Source organism: Toxotes jaculatrix, chromosome 13, assembly GCF_017976425.1.
Source record: "Toxotes jaculatrix isolate fToxJac2 chromosome 13, fToxJac2.pri, whole genome shotgun sequence".
Lineage (NCBI taxonomy): Eukaryota > Metazoa > Chordata > Actinopteri > Toxotidae > Toxotes > Toxotes jaculatrix.
The window spans coordinates 12,378,882-12,398,993 of NC_054406.1; the positions used below are offsets into that span (position 1 = coordinate 12,378,882).

General features: G+C 41.0%; 3 protein-coding genes across 3 annotated transcripts in view; 2 read left to right on the forward strand and 1 right to left on the reverse strand.

Annotated features, from left to right (window-relative positions):
- Positions 1–13,732, forward strand: part of ctnnal1 (catenin (cadherin-associated protein), alpha-like 1) — a 45,715-nt gene extending 31,983 nt beyond the window's left edge. The window contains exons 5-19 of the mRNA XM_041053051.1: positions 1,354–1,443; positions 1,713–1,883; positions 2,934–3,134; positions 4,196–4,282; positions 4,650–4,808; positions 5,122–5,214; positions 6,629–6,779; positions 7,960–7,997; positions 8,086–8,136; positions 8,519–8,673; positions 9,039–9,087; positions 9,688–9,744; positions 11,137–11,256; positions 12,015–12,098; positions 12,601–13,732. Coding sequence (XP_040908985.1) covers positions 1,354–1,443; positions 1,713–1,883; positions 2,934–3,134; positions 4,196–4,282; positions 4,650–4,808; positions 5,122–5,214; positions 6,629–6,779; positions 7,960–7,997; positions 8,086–8,136; positions 8,519–8,673; positions 9,039–9,087; positions 9,688–9,744; positions 11,137–11,256; positions 12,015–12,098; positions 12,601–12,771 — 1,677 coding nt within the window. The 3' untranslated portion in view covers positions 12,772–13,732. The remainder of the gene's footprint in view (positions 1–1,353; positions 1,444–1,712; positions 1,884–2,933; positions 3,135–4,195; positions 4,283–4,649; positions 4,809–5,121; positions 5,215–6,628; positions 6,780–7,959; positions 7,998–8,085; positions 8,137–8,518; positions 8,674–9,038; positions 9,088–9,687; positions 9,745–11,136; positions 11,257–12,014; positions 12,099–12,600) is intronic.
- Positions 13,733–14,360: 628 nt separating this feature from the next.
- Positions 14,361–16,763, reverse strand: abitram (actin binding transcription modulator). The gene is made up of 6 exons (XM_041053057.1): positions 16,601–16,763; positions 16,384–16,435; positions 15,423–15,552; positions 15,238–15,314; positions 15,086–15,155; positions 14,361–14,888 (listed from the first exon to the last, which is right to left on the reverse strand). Exons 1-6 carry the CDS (start codon positions 16,680–16,682, stop codon positions 14,751–14,753), a joined length of 549 nt encoding a protein of 182 aa, XP_040908991.1. The 5' UTR covers positions 16,683–16,763; the 3' UTR covers positions 14,361–14,750.
- Positions 16,193–20,112, forward strand: part of ccn4a (cellular communication network factor 4a) — a 36,940-nt gene continuing 33,020 nt past the window's right edge. The window contains exon 1 of the mRNA XM_041053054.1: positions 16,193–16,229. The gene's annotated coding sequence lies outside the window, so the exon portion shown is untranslated. The remainder of the gene's footprint in view (positions 16,230–20,112) is intronic.

The following is a 20,112-nucleotide window of genomic DNA, read 5'->3' on the forward strand; positions in this document are numbered from 1 at the left end:
GTATGTGGTCTAACTTGACAAAAAGCTGCATATGGATACAGTGTGGCTTATGAACATGCAGTAATTTGCGTCTGTGTTTCTTCAGCACTGAACACCTTTTGTTTGTTCATGTACCGGTAGATGTAATCTTCTAACAAGCAGTGATTTTATAAATACGGTTTTCTGAATGTGCAAGCAGGTGGTGGAATTAGACTGTGAAACCTGCATAACCTGCTCTATGAATGTGCAGGAAAGGCAGAACAAATCAATAAATCAAGCGTCAAATATTTACACTTCCCAAAAAAAATCAAACAATGAAGTAACAAGGTTTCCTCAAGCTCCTCTTGGTTCTGCAAAGTTTCCTTATTTTTCTCTGTATCTATTCATTTTTTTCCAATCCATCTCTCAAACCCTACAAGAAACGCACAGGTCAGTTATGACTCATATTCCACAGGGACTGTTTACATCACGATTCAGCGTCTGTATGAACTGCCCCATGCTTTCAGTGATCCATTCTTTCTGCAATATATTTGTAGCAAATTTGCAAAACAAAACTTTTGCTCAAACCTTCAGAAAAACAGTCCAACTTAGGGGTTCTAACTTTGTACTGTCAAAGGCTACTAATCCTTCTTTGATGCATACATTCAGCCTCTGCAGCTAAAGCGCTTTGCCTGCAGAAGCTGATGTAAAGTGCAGCCGCTGCGATATCTAGACAGGGAGGGAGGATCGACCAGCCCTCTTTCTGAATTTCATCGGGGCTTGTGTTTTGACACACACATCACGTCTCTCACCAACGCGCCTCATTCCAGCTAATGCTCTCTTTCCTCATTTGCCACCCTGTTTTCTTGATCTTTTTTTGTTGTACTCACTCCCACTCATGTGCTCCCATGCACGCACATGCACAAGCACGCAGCCCTTTAGAAAATCTACCATCTTCATCTATTGAAGGCAGGCGAGCACAGAGACAAAAATAATGACAGATCATCACATCTATGGCGTAGTGCCAGGAGAGGAGTTGATTCAGCTGCTTTTTCCAAGTCCCGTATCTACCTAATTCGAGCTGTTAATTTCTGTTTGGAACACTGGGAGAGGTCATACAGGTCATACACACTCTATACTATCTTCTCCCCTGTCCTGTGGTAGCATCTCTTTTTCTTGACAATGACAATTAACCGAGGAAGTTTTGTGTGTGTGTGTGTGTGCCCACTTGGAGAGGAATCAGATTTGTGTGTCCTTTCATACCAGCATGAAAGAGATTTGTTGAATACTTTTGATGCTTCATGTCCCTCGGACACCCCGAGAGTTCTAAGAAGTTGTAACTGGAGTAAAGCCACCCATTACCATCTGGTGTGCGTGTTTGTGTTTGTGCTGTAGGACTTGAAGGATGAGAAGAAGAAAGCGCGGATGGCAGCAGCTAGAGCAGTGCTGGAGAAATGCACCATGATGCTCCTCACAGCCTCCAAGGTAAACTGCTGGTGCACCAACACCAGACCTCTGGACAAGATTTATGGATGTTTATGTCCAGCTTAAAGATTTAAGGCCTTCTCAAGTTGGTTTAATTTCAAGGTTTCTCACAGGCTGCGATCCATGTTAAAATGTAAGCTTAAGTAACACAATCATAAATAACTAAAGGGAGTGAATAATTGTGTTTCAGAAACGTGAGAAATGATAAAAGTTGAATACAGTAGAAGAGGCCACGAGCTTTGACATTTCACATTGAATTCCTTCCAAAGACTTGCCTGAGGCACCCAGATTGCGAGTCGGCACGAATCAACAAAGACGCTGTGTTCCACCGAATGCGCTGTGCCCTGGAGCAGGTCATCGAGATAGTCACTGAGGCACGAAGCTGTGGGGAGAACAAGATCCTTCCTGCCAGCATCTACAACGGCATTAAGGATTTCAAGGTAGGATCAGAAATTAGACTTAGTGAAGAAGGCGATGTATATCATGGTAACAGCTCACGATTAGTGATGCTCGTCTGACATGTGTTGGCCCCTGAAGTTAAGTCATACTTCCTGTTGTGGGCAAAGCGTTGTATTGAACAAGTCTTTTCTAGCTTGTTTACAAACCACTGTAACGCTGCTTTTTCAGAAAATGACAGGAACATAATCTATTTTTATTAATGAGGCTCTCGAAAGACTCTATCTCTCGCTGTGTGTGAGTATGAGCGTTGATTTTTGGTTACGCCTTTAACATTTTTTACATTCACTGTGTGTGGCAGCAGCTTCAGATGTGACTCAGACAATCAACACGGAGAACCAAACCTGTCTATTTTATGATTCGGTTAATACGGTTATGTGAATCACCATTAAACCTACATCACTCTTACTAATCTTCTCTCTGCTCCTTGTGCAGTGGCAAATGAAAGAAACAAACATTTGTGGGGGGAAAAAAAACATTTTGAAGGGGTCTTTTCCACTGGGTGGAAAGTAGAAGAAAGTATTTTAATGAAAGGACCTAGAGATGCTTATGGCTTTTAATAAATGGCTTTTACGCATTTAATGGCAGGGTTTAACTAAAGGCTTATGTAAACCTGCCATCTTAGGACACATAAGCAGAGACCATTACTCCTCTTAAAAACAGATCTTTGTTGATTAAAGAAAAGAAAAAGATAAACACATTAAATATAACACATTAAAAATGCATCAGCCTTTATGGTTGTGTGCTTTTGATGCTGTTTTGCAGAATTTATTATTCCCCTTTGATGGCCCAAGGTGAGTTTAAGGTTATACCCATACCCCACACTACTAGTTATTTAATAGTGAGGTCAAGTGCTTAACAATAATAAGACAATTTATCTTATCTTATCATTGGTTAGTAAAGCTCTTGTGTGTGTTGCTGCCTCAGTCTTTTCACTTCTCCTCTCTCCCATCCTTCAAATGCTCCTTCCACTCGCATCCCCCATTCACAACCTTCCCCCTCCACCTCCTCCTCCTCCCTCTTCACTCATGCAGTCCAGCGTGGAGTGCCTGCGAGAGAACCTGTACTCCTTGTCACCCCAGAGCGTGGGCAGTCAGCTGGAGGCGCTGGTGGAGCGGACAGAGGACTTCACTGATTCAGCCTACACCAGCCACGAGCAGCGGCAGGCCATCCTAAGTTTGTGCCAGCTGGCGCGCCAGGACACTCAGCAGCTGATGCACGCCTGGATTGAGGCGGTATGTTGGCACAAGGAGGCACAGATGCACACACATACCTACAGGAATATTCATAAAAACATATGCCACTGTATGAATAATAATTATGAGTATCTCATCTGTAAGACACTTGTAAAAGGAGAGCCTGATAATAAGATGCAAAAAGAAGAGGTATCTAAGCAAAAAAGAGGAGATGTGGGTTGGGTTGTGTTGTTCAACACACACACACACACACACACACACACACAGCATACTACACATATAGAAAATAGAAATCCATACAGACAGACCCACACACATTAAGACTCCCTCCCTGGCTCTCACTCAGTCATTCACTTTGCCTACTCACTTTCTTTTCACACATCCCTCCTGGAATAACTGAGCATAATAACCCACTTGAATAACAGTTTTTACTAAGGCTCTTCGGGCTGAGAGAGAAACATCACGTAGTGTTCCATGTCTTGTTGCCATTCAGCAGAATCTCCTTGGCCTTCAGAACTGATGGACTTATACAACACAAGTCATTATGCTGCAGTTTCTCTTTGTAAACTTTTTTTTTTCAGTGTGCTCAGAGCACACAAAGAGACTGCTGCCACATAATTGTACAGTAGAGCCTCATCTAGCCTTTGCAATTGAAGGTCATCTGGAGAACTGAAAAGGCCAGAGCACTGCAGTGCTTTGAAATTGCAGAGAAACTTTTCGAATGTGTAAATAATCATGGGTATTCTGCCATTTCAATTTGTGCTCTTGATTCTTATTGTGGCGAGTTTAGCAGCATATGTATTTGTTTTGGCTGTTTTTTTTTTCATCGCAACGGGTCTGGAATATGCAATATTTAAATGATATAATTTGCTCAATTCAGTTTATTTTGATTATACAAAATTACATGTTGAAATACCTGACTCTCCTTTCAGAACATAACAGTTCACAAATGGAAGTGGGAAGTCAAACAAATATGCTATTAAGACTGACTTAATTTTCCATTTCAGTCTTTTTCCAATGCATTGTCATAGCTTTGTGTGTGTGTGACTGGAAAACCAGATTGTGTCTCATGCTCTATTCTCTCCGTCTCACTGGAGCAGCAGTCTATCCATGCCAAGGAGGCCACAGAGGACATGGAGGTGGCCATCCTGAAGACATGCCAGAGCGTCATTGACCTCAGACGTGAGGTGAGCAGCAGTCAGTAACTGCTCTGCCCATCTGCACTCTGAGTCTGAATAGATGTACTCAGTTATAGAAACAGACAGACCTGATGTGGGTGTCTCTCAGTTACTGTTCTGGTTCTGTAACTGGTTTCCCACTTTTCTTTTCCACATCACTCTCCATCTCACCTGCTACTTCTGTCTTTCTGTCAACTCAGCTATGTCACCATCTCACCTCTGCTCTTCTTCTTTTTTTCTCTGCCTCCTCAAAATCCACCCTAGTTCAGTCCGTTCACTTATCTTTCCTTCTCCCATTTTACTTTCTCCACCCTTTTTAACTCCCTCCTATTCTTATTCTACAACTTCATCTTTGATTTCTCTTTGCCTCCTCCAGCTCCATAAGGTGGCAGTGAGTCGTGCCTCAGACTTGCTGAAAGTTCACGGGGAGCAGTTGCCTCTGCGGGCCCTCAAAGCTGCAGGTGCCGAGGGAAACCTGGAGGCAGTGGCGGAGTATTCGCGCACACTCACTGAGCAAAAGGAGCAGCTGGTGGAGGTAGGCGAAGGGGACAGGGCCGAAGGTAGCAGGGAGGGAAAACTACACCAGTATATATCTGTAGTGAAGTTTAGATTGTTCCATATATCTCTCCATATTTATTGTTCTGCCTTCTTAGGCAAAAGAGAACACTAGGGTCAAATGAAAACCAACAATGCAGCCTAAAAATTCCCTCATTATTCACTGGCACTAAAAAAAAAAGCTAAAACGCCTGTGATGCTTAAGTGCAGTGGTAGTAATAGTAATAGTTGGTCATTTCCAGATGTATTTCATTCATTTTTCCACTCATCCCCCCCCCCATGCTTCGCTCCAGACCTGTCGGCTGTTGTGCCATGTGTCGGGGACAGAGCCTCTGGAGATTACCTGTATACACGCTGAGGAGACCTTCCATGTCATTGGTCCACAGGTAACATTAATCCTTCAGCTGTTTTCTGTATGGACTGTTGTTTTTAGTTAAGTCTTAATATTGTGGGCCATTGACTTGATGTGTAAATGGCAGCAAACGGGGGAAAGAGGAGAAGTCTACAAAGACATACAGGTTAACTTTAATTAAACCTGAGACCCATTTTGTTCACTTCAACGCTTTTATTGTATGTCAGTAAAGTCAAACTGGTGTCACAGTGGTCTGGGGGAGTGAGGGATCAAACCTGAGTAATATTCTACATAGACACAGCGTGAAGAGAAAATACACAAATTACCTCACGTCTCCTCTGTCTACTTCCCACACATGCCGTCCATTCAAGATCGCTGAGAACATGCTGTCCACCTAGTCCCCCTATCCCAGATCTAATTATGTTTGCTCTTGGAAACCATCCATGCCAGTAATTATCCAGCAATGTAGAATGTTCCTGTCCTGCGGCGCTAATGTCAGGCCCCGCATGACTCTGCAGTAATGACTCCGCTCCTAAGTTCAAAGGTCAACCAATCAATAATACTGCAGCATGGGGCGGCGGTGGTGATATCTCTCTGTCTGCCCAAAGTAATGGAGGGTGGCCCAGAGGGTAATTGACTATTAAATACTACACTGTAGGGGATGGGCGTAGAATGTGTGTATGTGCTTGCACGTGTATTTGTTTATGTGCATGTTCGTTTTTTTTAGCTACATTTGTCAAATTCAGTTGTCAAAAATCTTATTTCGACTGAATCTAGACCGAGACCAGACTTGATTGTAGATATTATAAGTTATGTGACAACTTATAACAGCTGCAGATCAGTCACACATATTCAGACATGGCGAGTCATGTACCACAGATGTACCGCACCGTTGTTATCAACCATTGTCCCTTTATTTTTCATTGGTTAATTCTGTCATATTATTTCAAGCCAAATTCATAAACACAGGTTTTTTCTTAATGAAGTCTGCAAAAAGTTATCACAGTTGAAAATGGCAAATTTTATGATTTTAGTCTGAATAATTCCACTACATTATTCTTTAGAAGCTTCGTATCCCCTGCACTGGGGTCATTTTAGTTTTTACCTGCCTCTGATTTGCAGGGGACAGTTGGGAGTGTAACAGTAATGGGTGTAATGAGTGCAACAGCGGAGTAGGGGCTCTGATGTGAGCCCCAGGAGAGTGAAGCTGGGCATTTTACTGTGTTGCAGTGCTGGTGTTCATTAAAGAAGATTATTCCAAGAGAACAGTAGCTCACTTATTACCCACAGACCAGGGAGACAGGAGAATGTTATTCAGCAAGAAAACACATTTACAAAGCTTTTACCATTGTCAATAGACATATTAATGACTTTGGTTATTGTCTAGTGCTAGTGAGTAAGTTAATGATTTGTTTTCTCTTCTCACAATTCTCCACTCTCTTGCTCAGATCATGTCGGCAGCTCAGACACTGGCCCTGCACCCATCCAGTAAGATTGCTAAGGAGAACCTGGAGGTGTTCTGTGAGGCCTGGGAGTCGCAGCTCTGTGACATGGCCCTGCTACTGAGGGAGATCAATGATGTCTTTGAAGGCAGGCGAGGTTGGTTTTTGTTCAGTTTAACGATGCTTGCGTGCATTTGGGTGGGTCGGGGTGGTAGGACAGACAGCGCACTCACACACACGAGAAAAACAGTCTTTTGGAAAGTGTGTAGCAGAAGCAAACACAGGCAAAATGTGCTATCTGTGGTATTTTACCCTGAAAGAAATCAAATTCTCTAATAACACCTTGGTGAATTATTTTGCACCTGAAAACTTCAATAGCCTCTATGAAAGTTGAAGTTGTGGCAAAGCAAGCAGCATGAGTATATCTTTTTAAAAATTAATTATCACGGACTGTGGGAAATATTCTGTGAAAAGAACTACGTCAATGCCATTAAACACCCATGCATTTATTCCTCCTCTGTACTTCCACTCTATTCACTATTGTGCCGATTACCTGAAGTGTCCAAGTCACGGACAGTGCCTCTTACAAACTCATCTGTTTGCATCCTCACTGACAGAGAATCAGACAAAGAGTACATGTAACCACTCCAGCCTATGTGACTATGTATATATTTGCATCTACTGTACATTTATCCACCTTTGTATGATGTTTGTTTTAAGGACTGTTGGATTCAAGTGCTGTTAACCTTGTGTTTTCACACACTGTAAGTCAGTCAAGACAAGAGGAAGCTGTTCTGGCATATTTTCAAGATGTGGTCGCCCTCACGAATGCGACTCTCACATCAAGTGCAGTAAATATTTTGAAGTGCAGCTCAGTGGGTGAAAGGATCACATCCATCACACTATTGTATTACCATGAAGCCAAAATGCTGTGTTAAAATGTTATATGGACACTGTAGAGAGATTTTCTTCTATTATTTTCTCTTAATCTTCCTCCATAAACATGACGGAAGAGTTTATCATCCCCGAAGTCGATTGAAATGAACCGTGCTGTTCGCGTTTATGATGAAAGATAAAAATATGTCAGAGGTGGTCAGTTATAAAAGCAAAACAGTTTCATTACCATAATTACAGAATCACCCTAATTGCCCATCCTAATTGTCTGTAAAAGTCTGGATATCTGCACACAGTATTCAAAGAGAATAATAATAGCAGGGTATCATTTTTTCCTCTAAATCACTCAGCCATCATTAAAATAGGAGATGTGATCATTTTATGTTTTTATGGGGTTTTTTTTAAACTATGTTCAGATAATCATAAGAATTCTCTATTCGTAGGAGACAAAAGACCTTATTTGTCACTGCCCAGACCCGGGGTGAGTATCACACCACCCATCGTCATGAATATTGCAATGATACAATGGTTTGTAATCCTCTGATTAATGCCATTCTCTTTTCCCGCAGAAACACTCGGCTAACTTGAAGACTGCCAAGGCTGTCAAGCTGGATGCAGAGGTAGCATACACCATAAACTCCTCTGGCTTTCAGCACAATACATCACGTCACGTCTTGCACCCTTTTCTGACAGCAGTATATTCATCTCCAGGAAACTTTGTGTCATTCGCTTCAAGAATTGATGGTGTTTGTATTTTAACAGGCTGCAATTTTGCTGGCCAGCAGTTTTGCGCATGCTGTACCCCCACAGGAAGCGGGATTATGCTGATTAGAGAAATTCTGCGTGTATTAACCAATAAAAATAACCCTGTGTGTTAATATACTGTACATTTCTAAATTTGCATCGGTTAGACTTTATACTCAAGTCTTTCACATATAGAATTACTTTGTGTGTTTCCATTTGTGTGTGTGTGTGTGCGTGTGCACACGCGTGCGTGTGCAGGAGCAGACAAGCATGGCCAAGCTGGGTCTGGAGCTCCGTCTGCTGTCATCAGACGTGGACACAGAGGTGGAAAAGTGGGAGGAACAAGAACATGATATTGTCCGGCAGAGCCAGAGCCTGGCCAGTATGGCCTACAACATGTACCTGTTCACCAGGTAACTTCTCGGCACCGCACACTACACAGACACACACGTGCTCAGATTTTATATCTGCAGCTTGCTGAACTGTTACATTCATTTCAGAGCTCAACATTGCAAAGCCTCTTAAGCATCCACACGAATCTCTTTAGAGGATCAGTGTTAATGAGATTCTCGAGCCCCCAGCTATCAATAAATACCAAGCATAGTTTGAGGCACTGACAGGGTTGACATGACTGTGACTCATTCTGACAATAAAATCATTGTGATTCATCAAAGTTTACAGTTTTTGTTGATTGCTCTGGACGTATTTTGTCCTGATCCATCTTTCTCATCCATGTTTCCCTTCCTCATTTTCTGTGTTTCCTGTATTGATTCCCCAGAGGGGAGGGGCTGCTGAAAACAACACTAGATCTCTTTCATCAGGCTGAGGTATGTACATCCATATCCGCTAATCTCGCCTTCTCTCCACCTTCTGTTCCATTTTTCTTCCTGTTTTATCAAAGTTGTAAATGAATGCATCTGTTGTTTCATTAAACCGAAGACGTACTGGGGCTGACAGATCAATGGGTTAGTAAATGACAGTTTCCCTTCATTTACTGCCCTCTCGTATATCTAATAGGGCATGATAAGGACTTATCATTACGATGGAAATATAATATGGTATGTTCCTGGCCATCTCGGACACATGGGGTGATAACAAACAAGGTTTCTCAGAGGGAGAGTGTATCCTATTGAATTGGGATCATTGCCAATAATGTGCAGTGCTTTGTAGAATCAGGGCCCAAAATGTCAGAAAGGATTTATTCCATTTGTGGTGAGCAGGGGAGATAAGAGAGGAAGAGGAACGAGAGGGGAAAGAGACGGGGAGGCATACTGATAAGAAGCAGAGAAAAAGTAAAATCTCATAATATTTACTCTGTGCTTTTTTGCTACTGAATGGCTTCCTGGTGGAAGTTAAAAGAATTAGTTTTGCTTGTATTTGTGCAAGTTTTTTGATATTTGTCTCTTTTTTTGTGACTCACTCTTAAGGTTCTTTCTGAAGAGGGGCTCCAACTGTGCTCATCTCTCCGCACTTTTTCCACTCAGGTATATACTAATGCAATAAATCTCTCCGTGGAACACACACACACACACACACACACACACACACACACACACACAGAGTTTAGGCTGAATACCAAATTAAGCACAGTAGAAAAAAAGAAATCTAATGCATATTATATAAAAGAAAGATGATATTCTACTTTTTGTATAAGTAGCAATAAAATGAATGCAGCAGAATATTGCTGAAAAGAAAGAAATTTACTTATTTTTATATATTATACCTTTGCTTCTCTGGTTGACTACAGTATACGGACAGGAAGCTCAGCTTAGAAACAAATAAAGGTTCAAATGAAGCCAAAGAGAAAAGAAAACTGTTTATTTTCTTTTGAACAGGTTGAGCTTCTAACCCATCTGTATACAGACACACACACACACACACACACTGGCACCTGTGCCCCCACCCACACACACACACCCATATCACCCACTCTGGCATGCCACGGTGCCAGGTCTGCCTTATAAATCACACAGCAAGAGCAGGAAATTAAGGCTGTCAAACACTTTCACCATCTTCTTTTTTTCCTCCGAGTTCAGATCCAGCAAACAAACGTAGCCTCAGTACCTTTCTTCCTCTTGCCCTCCACCAACTTCTTCCCCAGGTCCTCCAAGTTTAATTAAATGGCTCTTTTTGGCAGCCATTAACGACTGCCATTTGTCACTGATGTGTCTGTGGGTGTGTGTATGTTTGCGCACATGTGCAGAGGGGAAGAGTGTGGGGGAGTTGACTGCGACTGCAATTCATAATCAGGTGGCCCGGCTCTTCAACTTGCCTCACGCTTTCTGATTAATTACATCAAACAAACCGGTGCTAATGGAGTCCCTCTGTCTCGCCCTGCACTCCCATAGTTCTTTGGCACCCAGCTCACTTGTGGCACACCTGTGTTGCTCTCATTGAAAATTATGAAACTATTTATGCAAATGAGCTTGAGCGTTTTTAATTGAGGTTTTAATAAGAGGTTTTGTGTACTTTTGTCACTCATGAATAGTGCTACCCTGAATAACAGAGCTTGAGTTTTTTGGGTCATTTGTGGCCTTGTGAACACATGTAACCGAAGCAGATTGATGGCCCCCGTGACTGAGATCTGGGGATTAACTCAGCTGGATAACAGACTTAAGCAGTAGATCATGACCTGGCTGTTGCTGATGGATTACATCAAGCAACACTAAATTTTAATTTATTTTATCCCCCTTTTTTCTTTTTATGATGCTTGATTTGTGTTTGTCCAAGAGCATTGTAAATCCTGTCCAGTACATCTATCAATGTCTGTACATATTAACCCAGTCTCCGTGGATAGTACCATCATAAACCATCTCTGCTGTGCTTGAAAGATGTCTCCCTCTCTTTCTCTGTCTATCTCTCTCTCTCTGTTCCAGCTGGTTGATGAGGAGAAGTCCGTGGTGATAGCAGAGATGGAGAAACTGGTGGCATTATGCCAACAACTGCAGATGGGGGCCAAGACTCCTGTACAGGGCAAGACTGCCACCTTCCAGAAGGTACCCATACTACTTCTGTGTGTGCAAAGGGAGACACACACACACACCCATACTCTGTGTGTGCGTGTACCTTTTTCTTTGCTTTTGTTTGTGTGTACAGTTGTTATAAAAATGAATAAATTACTTATTTTCACCCTGTGTCTGTTCTGTTTGATACACATTAAATGAGTAATATCACACAGGGTGTACAGAACAGACTTGCTACAGTTTTTTTTTTCCAATAAGGGGTAATTAGCTTTGACAGCATCAAAACTACATCCCCCAACAACAGACGGGCATCAGTGAAGCTCTGAGCATACAATAGAGCATGACTAACCGCATTACTTCATTACTGGCTACGGCATAATCTTTGAGTGATCTGCGAGTAACACCATTATCGAACACAGGGCTCTAGATTAATGAATGTCTATGAGGAATTAATGAGCATCTTGGGCAGGGATGAGTTGCCTTAGGTCACCTTGTAATAAAGGCGAAGGTTGGAATCAAAAGGACGGGATGAAGAATAGCATGTCCTCTGCTGATTAATGAGCGCCTCTTTGATATGTATTGGCTCCCATCTCTGTCTCTCCATCCTGATGTTCACTTTATCATTCATCACTAACAGTATTGTGTGTGTGTGTCTGTCAGGGGTTGGTGAAACACTGTTCATTCACATGCTGAATACACTGTATATGGTGTTTTGCATTTGCATCTAATGTGTATGCATCCGTCCATCCCCTCTTAAAGTAGTGATGTATAATTTTATCTCTTATGTTTAGGTGGACTCATCCATTCAGACAACCAGAGGTATTTTGACTGTGGTCCTCTCCCTCCTCCCATTGTGCAACAAGCTCAACAAAAAGGTGATAGCCACTGATCGGGTCTCATGATTGAATGACTGACGCTCACACTAACTTGGCAAGCTACATGGAAATCTACCAAAATACAGAGGAAGACCTTCAGTAACTGATTTTTCTTTTTGGCCACTTTTGGGGCAGTGGAAACAAGATGTAAACAACAAATACAACAACATACCACCTTAAAGCTACAGTATGTGACTTTTGAAATATGCTCCAAATTATATGCTCCATTTTAATGTGGAGAGGTGCTATCAAAGGCTTTTGTGGTCCACTGCAGACTAAGCAGTTTTTACAAAGTTGGCCATATCTTTTTGGGTATTTGAATATTTCAAATATTTATTTTTTTCCCCACACTCGTATGAATGTTTAAATTTCAAAAATGGCAGCCCTAGAATTGTGATTTTTAAGATCTTTTCTCAAAAAATCTCAAAAAGAATGAGCTGAAAGACTCTGAAACTGTTTTTCATATTTTGTGTCCTTTCATTCATTTTCTGTCCATATGCAGTACAAGTCAGAGAGGAGTAGTCTGGGTTCCCCGCATGACTGGAGAGAGAGGCAGGATGCATCCACACCAGTTAAAGAAGAGGGAGCTCTCAACAGTAAGAACAGCAATGGCTTTGGTGTCAAAACCTTGGAGCAGCACATGGCTGGTCTTAATCTGCTAGAGAGCAAATAATCCAGGAAATAGCCACCTCCTTTTTTGTTCACTATTCTCCCTTGGAGCAGCACATAGCCAACCTCACCTTTCTGGAGAACATGTAATCCAGGAAACACTCCCCTCATCCTCATACACCCACCATAGAGTGGGCCAGAGCCGTGGGGTGAAGATGGTTACCTTGGCTCAGTCAGAGTTTGTATTTGCTGTTTGGATGATGAATTTAAAGGTTTATCGAGGGAAAAAGTAGATCCAAGCTCTCTGTGCCCAGGGGGCAGTTTTACCCCAGGGTAGCTTGTTACCTGAAGCACCTGTTCCACCCCAGTCCACAAGATGGAGACAATCAGCCAACACAAAGACTTTGCCATTAGCAGTGAGCCTCCTCAAAGAGAGGCCTGGCACAAGCCTGATTTTAGAATCGCTTTTATCACTTCTCTGGCTATTGAGTTGAAAAACTGATTGTAAAACAGCAAAGAACTCCACTAAATGCTCAGCTCAGCCATACATCTGTCCTCACTACGTGCCTCTGCGTAACAAGCCTATTTGCTCTGTGGTGTACTTTAAACGTGTTGCACATGTTAGCCAAATGGAAAAAAATTAAACAACAACAACAAAAAAAAAAACAAAAAAACACTTGAATGGCTGAAAACCCATCATGCATGATGCCATTAACACTAAGTCCGTGTGTTTGAGTCTCCTACGGTAAATGTGTCATAGGCTTGTAATGTTAACACTTGTTATGTAATGTTAGCCATAGTGGTACATTCTGTCCTTGATCACCGGCACTGTAGTCAGCATCTCACTTGGATAATTAAGTATTTTAAATGTCGATCATGCCATATGATTGTCTAATTTTCATAGGATCTACTGTGGAACATTCCCCATCTGCCATGTTAGTAACAAAATGCAAAAACAAACAAAAAAAAAAAAATCACAATTTAATGCCAAATATGATTGTCCTCATGAAGACTGTGATCTTCAGCTTACTGCTGGTATGAAATATAAAGCTCTTAGTCCTTCAGTGTTAATTACTGGAGACAGATTTATATTTGGGCCTGGTTTCTTCAAAAAGTCAGCTGGTTAAAATTAATCCTATCACTGAGATGCTTTTGGGAAGTTACAACCTTACTTTATAATGTCCCGAGTGTTATCAAACCATATTCTGTGTAAACTATTATACTTATTTTTTCTCACGAAAGAAATGAAAGATCATTCTGAACTGGCGCCTATGTCAAATGGAGCCTTGAAGTGTACTTGTTATGAAGACTATCATTGTGAAGCTGCCTAGTTGGCCAATATGTATTAAATGGTATATGTATGTATAATCTGGTACTTGAATCATAGAGAGAGATATATATATATAAACACAGTATGTATTCTAAGGTAATGACTTTGGTACTAGGTGAGGGTGTGAGAATGACTGAAATGAATAACATACATTAAGCTTTAGAGATGCTTTGTACTGTGTGAGAGCAGCTAAGGATGCTGGGTATTGTGATGGCTCCACAGATGTGAAGAAATCATAGATCTAGTTTTGGATCATCTATTCTTTTGACAATTGAAAGGTTAAAAAACAAAAGTGGCAAAAAATAAACAATATTTTTCTTAAATCTGTGTTGATTGTTTTTAATGATATTATACAAAAATAATTCTAACTGAAGATTTTTTGAGGAGTACTTAATTACAGATTCAAATAATGTCATGCTTTTCTATGTTTCCTTGCTCTTCAACTTACAAAAACCAAACAATAAATAAAGCACTTCAAAGAAAAATGCTTTCTGAAACCTTCAAATTCTTTAACAGTGAAAAACAACATATAATAATCTAGAGGCACAGTGCAATTCTTGCATTATACATGACAGTCTTTTAGAAGTAACCACAAGTAAATGTCACTTTCCAGGATAGCGTCCACAGTTTCTACCCAACCTGGTGGGATTTGAAGGTTGATGAGCTCTTCCAAAACAGTTCTGACTTGAACAAGGCAAGAACACGGAGCCCTGTCAAGAGGGTTGTGATTCAGCAACACTCCGTTTGGAGACGATGCTCTCAAACTCCTCTCTGCTCAGAAGATTCTCCGTTATGCTCTTGCTTTCCTCAAACTTTGGCAGGATGACAGCGATGTATCCTTCAGTGGACGGCTGTTCAGATTTGACAAACGAAGCACAATTAAAACATTTCAAACTTTTGTTTTGCCAGTGTGCATCAGTGTTTGTATACATTAGTAGATGCACAAATCTAGGTAATTCACACATGGATGAACATATCCAGATAACAATCCAGATATGCACATAATGATAAAATGATGATGATAAAGTGTAAAAGATAGATTATTTACCTTTTCCAGCAAAAGTGAAGGTGTTTCTAAAATGTTCTCATTGACCTCAAGAAGACGGCCCCGGATGCAGCTTAAAGGAGGATAAATCTGTGAGTCATCACAACATATAAACATTCAGAAGGTATGCCTAGTAAAACAGACTGTTTCCTCACCTGTAGATTGTGTATTCAGTTTCATCTGTACATGTTATCCTACACAGAGGTGCGAAATCGGTGAGGAACTGACCGCCCTACAATGGAGGGAAAAAAGGAATGAAAGGCAAATGTGTGAAACAAAAAAGACACAGGCGAACACAAGTATGCACACAAACAAAATCATATGTAGCTTCATGAGTTACCCGCTTGGACTTCCCGGAGACTTTATTGTTCAGCCGACTGCAGCCGTTACTGATCTGGTAATTGATGCTCTTGATCATCTGCCCATTCTGAAGGATGGGGTGAGTCTCTGCTAGTGTGATAACGCATATTCTGAAATCAAAAATGTAAAAGTGAGCCTTTAAAAAAAGCATGTGCGTCAGTTATATTGATGGTGAATTAAACCCAGCTAAAACACTGTGGCACAAAACTTTGATACTCCCTATTAACATTTCAGTAGGCAACTAAATAAAATGGGTGACCAGAAAAGCAGTACTGTAACAGGCAATCAGTAATTATATCACCTTTGTTGTGAACCTTATACTTTTTTGAAGCTGTACTTTGTGTGTATGTGTGTTACTCTTTCGCATTAAATATTTATGGAAGGCGCTTCTAATATTTTAGTTCCTTCACAGACAATATTGTGGAAATCCCTCTCAATATAATACAATACTAACCCCAAATCCGTCAAACTCTTATTAAGGCAAGACACAAAGAAGCATCAACAGACACTGAACAATTTAAGTGAGGTAGTAATTATCCATTATTTATACCTCTTATCTTCGTATCTATACCGCTTCTTACATGTCCCCTGACCCAGTTTGTGGCACGCCCTTAACAGGGCACGTCTTTGGACTGCGGGAGGACGCCGGAGCACCCGGAGGCATCTCACGCAACCACGTGAAGAACATACAAACTCCACACAGAAAAGCTCCGCCCGGCGGATTCAAACAAAGAGCCCTCTTGCTGTGAAGCGACAGTGCTAACCTCTGTAAAACCGTGCCGCCCAGGTAACACTTATTCCGGGGTATTTCAGCACAGGTGTCTCTATATACTGATAGTCACACGGTGTAAACTTAGTTACTATTTAAAATAATAAAGTTTGTTTGTTTGTTTAGCTGGTAATCATCACCACCTGGTGTTGGTTAGCACACCGCTGTTTACCTGTTTGAATGTTGCAGGATGCAGTGGTCCTCACACGGTTTCCCCTTCATATCTAAATAAAGTAACGACAGCAGTTTTCATTTAATTTTCAATTAAATTATGTTGGCTAAAAATATTTCACACTCTCTTTCCCTGAGGTAACAAGTTCACCTAACGTTAGCTGACTTAGCCTCCTAACATCTAGCACGAAGATACATTTTTGTCAGGTTTTATTTACCGACTCTGTACCACCGTGTGTAATACCGGTCGATAACTGAAGGCGCATTTTCCTCTGTTTCTTTCTGCTTTATGTCGTCCATCAAAAATATTCACAACACAGGCTGTAACACCAGTTTAAAGTAATATCTAGCTAGTGCACGATTTTGATTGACGGACAGCGAATTGTGTGACACTGTAATGGTCCGTCATGTAAACGCATCCGAAAACTTCCGAAGCGAAGGGTTCCGGAGTCTCTTTTTTTCCGCTCCTTTGGGGATGGAAGGATTTGAAACGTTATAAAAGTACAATGCATCCACGTAAATTTTCATCGAGTACAGGTATGAGCTTAAATGTTAATGGTTAATTTCGTGAAAAGAAGCTGGCTGTTGATCAAAAATTAAAGTGATAGCCGTACAACTGATCAGCTACAACTACTCTTCATCTTCTTTGTTTTTATGGTGAATTGAAACCAGACGGAGCGCTATTGTTACATACTGCTGTGTTACAGCGTGCTTGAATTCTTGTTTTCAGTAGTAGTATATTGAAGATAAGTGAAGACACAGTATGTTTCAAAACAACATTCCCAGACTATTTTCTGAAGATTGTTTTAACATCCATGCGTTGAATCCCCTTTTTGTTCCAACTAAATCCTTAATAAGTGTCTGTCATATTACATATTTTGGGCAAAAAAAACAAACACATGTTCTGTTTGATTGCAAATGTCACAGTTTCCATTTGGATACTTTCCCATAGATGCAAAAAGGAATTTAGTTATCTAATCTAATTCTAACAATCAAGCTCTCTTTCTTCCTACTTTTCCACTCCACCATTTGATTAGTGATAATTTGATTAATTGCAAATTTGTTATACAGCACTAAAGGGTGAGGGCAATAAGGCAGTCCCTGCATTGTTGAACTACTTTTTCTAGTCAACCTCTCTTGTAGAGGGATCCTGTGTCAAAAACATTCTTAACTAATTTTGAGTTTCAATAAAATATTACAAACAGATATCACAAAGCTAATTATTGGCTAATTATTTCCCATATAAATTTTTGGGCCCCATGGCAGTTTATCACATTGCCCACTAGATGTCAGACTACTGCTAACAACTACAAGATGTGGGAGCCTACAGTCAGTGTGATACATTACCGTAGAACTCCTCAGGTGACATTGAACATTACTTAACTCTAAAGAAATATCTCCAGGTAAACATTTTCATGCTTACTTATGTGTAAACCAGTTAAACAATGCAATATGGTTGTTATATATTACCTCACAGTGTCTGTGATTATCTGCTCAATTTCCATGCTTCGAACTGTGTCGTCTTTTTTTCCATTTTGCTCTAAATATTTTCACAGATGGCAGATAGACTTATAAGTATGTTTAGGGAGCATCCCAGTGGATTATGTAATGAAGAAGTCTGAGAGTTAATGGATACAGGAATGAAGGAATGTTCCCCTCCTTGGATCTGACAAATAGCCCCTCTCTGACCCAGGCCAATCACATACCGAACATATCTGGCCCAATGTGCTGTGGACAGTGCTGAGGGAACATTCTGGGGGGACTGGCATCATCACGAGGCAGATTAAGTAATGATGACTTCATCTTGGTTTTCATAATTGAAAGAAAGAGAGGGGAAGAGAGTGAGAGAGGGAGACTCGGCTGATGTTTTGGGGGCACAATGACTTTTCCATGTATCTACTCACCAGTACCAAGTCTTGGAAAGTTTTGCTGTCAAGACCCATCGTAATGAGTTTTTTCCATTACTCCTCCATCTGTGGTAGGCCAAAGTCTGCAATTAATTCAGAAATGAAACACAACACCATTGTGGAAACAGTGGACACAAAGGGAACATCCCATAAATATGTGATCTTGCATCAGGCTTAAAATGCAGTCGTGTCCAATAAGCAAAGTCATCTTCTTTATTTGTGAACCTTTTCCAGAAATTTCCCACAGCAAATTATATCTGTAAGAGCTGCCATTAGAGCAACAAGTAGATGCTCACTTGAATTCATGCAGCATGATTTGTCCTAGACAGTAAATATTCAGTAAGTATCACACAATAGATCCTCACAGTAGATTGCATTCTGTGAAAGCTCATGAGGATGTTTGACAGTTTCTCATTTCAAAGTATTGAGTCAGAGGGAAATAGGCAGGTACTGTTAACTAGCACGTTACCTCACAGGATGCTGGTATTTTTAGTGCGTGTGAGTGTGTTTGCATCTGTTTATCAGTCTGTTCATTGCCTATATGTACATGTCAGTCTGTTTACATTCCCAACCCTTTAACTACTGCATATTGTCAGAATGAAAAAGTGTCTCCCACTTTTCAATACTCGACTTTGAGGTTCACTGGCTGGCTTTCAGACAGGCATCTCGAGTGTCTCCAGCTGCACAGGCGTCTGTGTGTGTGTGTGTGATGCACACGCACTGTAGCTCCACGTCAGCTACTGCTGCAGCAAGCAGCTCTTCTTTGGCCTGCCGTTTGGCTGTTTGACTCCAGCAGTCTCTTTCTCCACATGGAAGATGTCAGGCTTTTTTCTTTTTTTTTTTGGTAGATGGTCCTCTGCGCCAGAGGAGAGCCTGATAAGGGAAGAGAGAAGCGCTGACCAAGGCTGGGTCATGGCTGCATGGCTAATAGAAAACTGTGGCTTTTTCTTCTTATTAGGACTGGACTCACCTAAGTATAGTTGCAGAAAATTGAGGATTTCCTGGTTTGTGGCGCACTGTTTTTTTTTTTTACCAAGAGAGACAGATGAGATATTTCTGGGTAGTGGGGCAAATGGAAAGAATCAATGCAAGAAAGGGAATTTCTTATCCCTAAGTGGTTCATGCAGACAGGCTATCAGTAACACTTTCAGCAATTCAATGTTTGGAAGGGGAATTGCATGCAATGCAGGCTCGCCTTCAGTATCTCATTGTTTAATAATGTCTAAGAAAATAGAGAGAAGTATGCTGCAGTTAGAAATATTGCCTTGTCTTTTTCTTGGAAAGCAACAAGGCACACACACCTGTATTTATTATTAAGCAGATTGAGCTATATGGAGCCAAAATGAGCATTTAAAGCCTTGAGTAACCGGTATTTACAGGAGTCTGTAATTTGAGGCTAACACTTGTATGTTTTTAAGGGCTGTCAAAAGTGCTTTTGTGTCAGAGGATTTCAGTGAGAGCAATTTCACTGCTCTTATGAAAGGACTGATCAACAATATCCGTCATGACTGTTGGGATACTTTTCATAATTGATCTGTATTCCTCCTGAAAAGTTTAGATGGGAAAGCACGAAGCTGTCACTCTGCAGTCAGTGAATGTGCTAACATGCAACAGCACAGAAACCCCCAGAGCTCCTGACTGTTGATTTGAATCTGGTTCTTGGAGGCCCAATGAGCTTTACAAATGTCATGTCTACAGAGGAGCAGAGTCACTCTGATAAGTTGATCTCACGTCAAGTTATTATTAGCTTTCTCTCAGTCAAAAGTGCAATCAATCATGTCATAGGTTTTCTGTTATTTCTGGCCTCTCTCTAAAGACAGAAA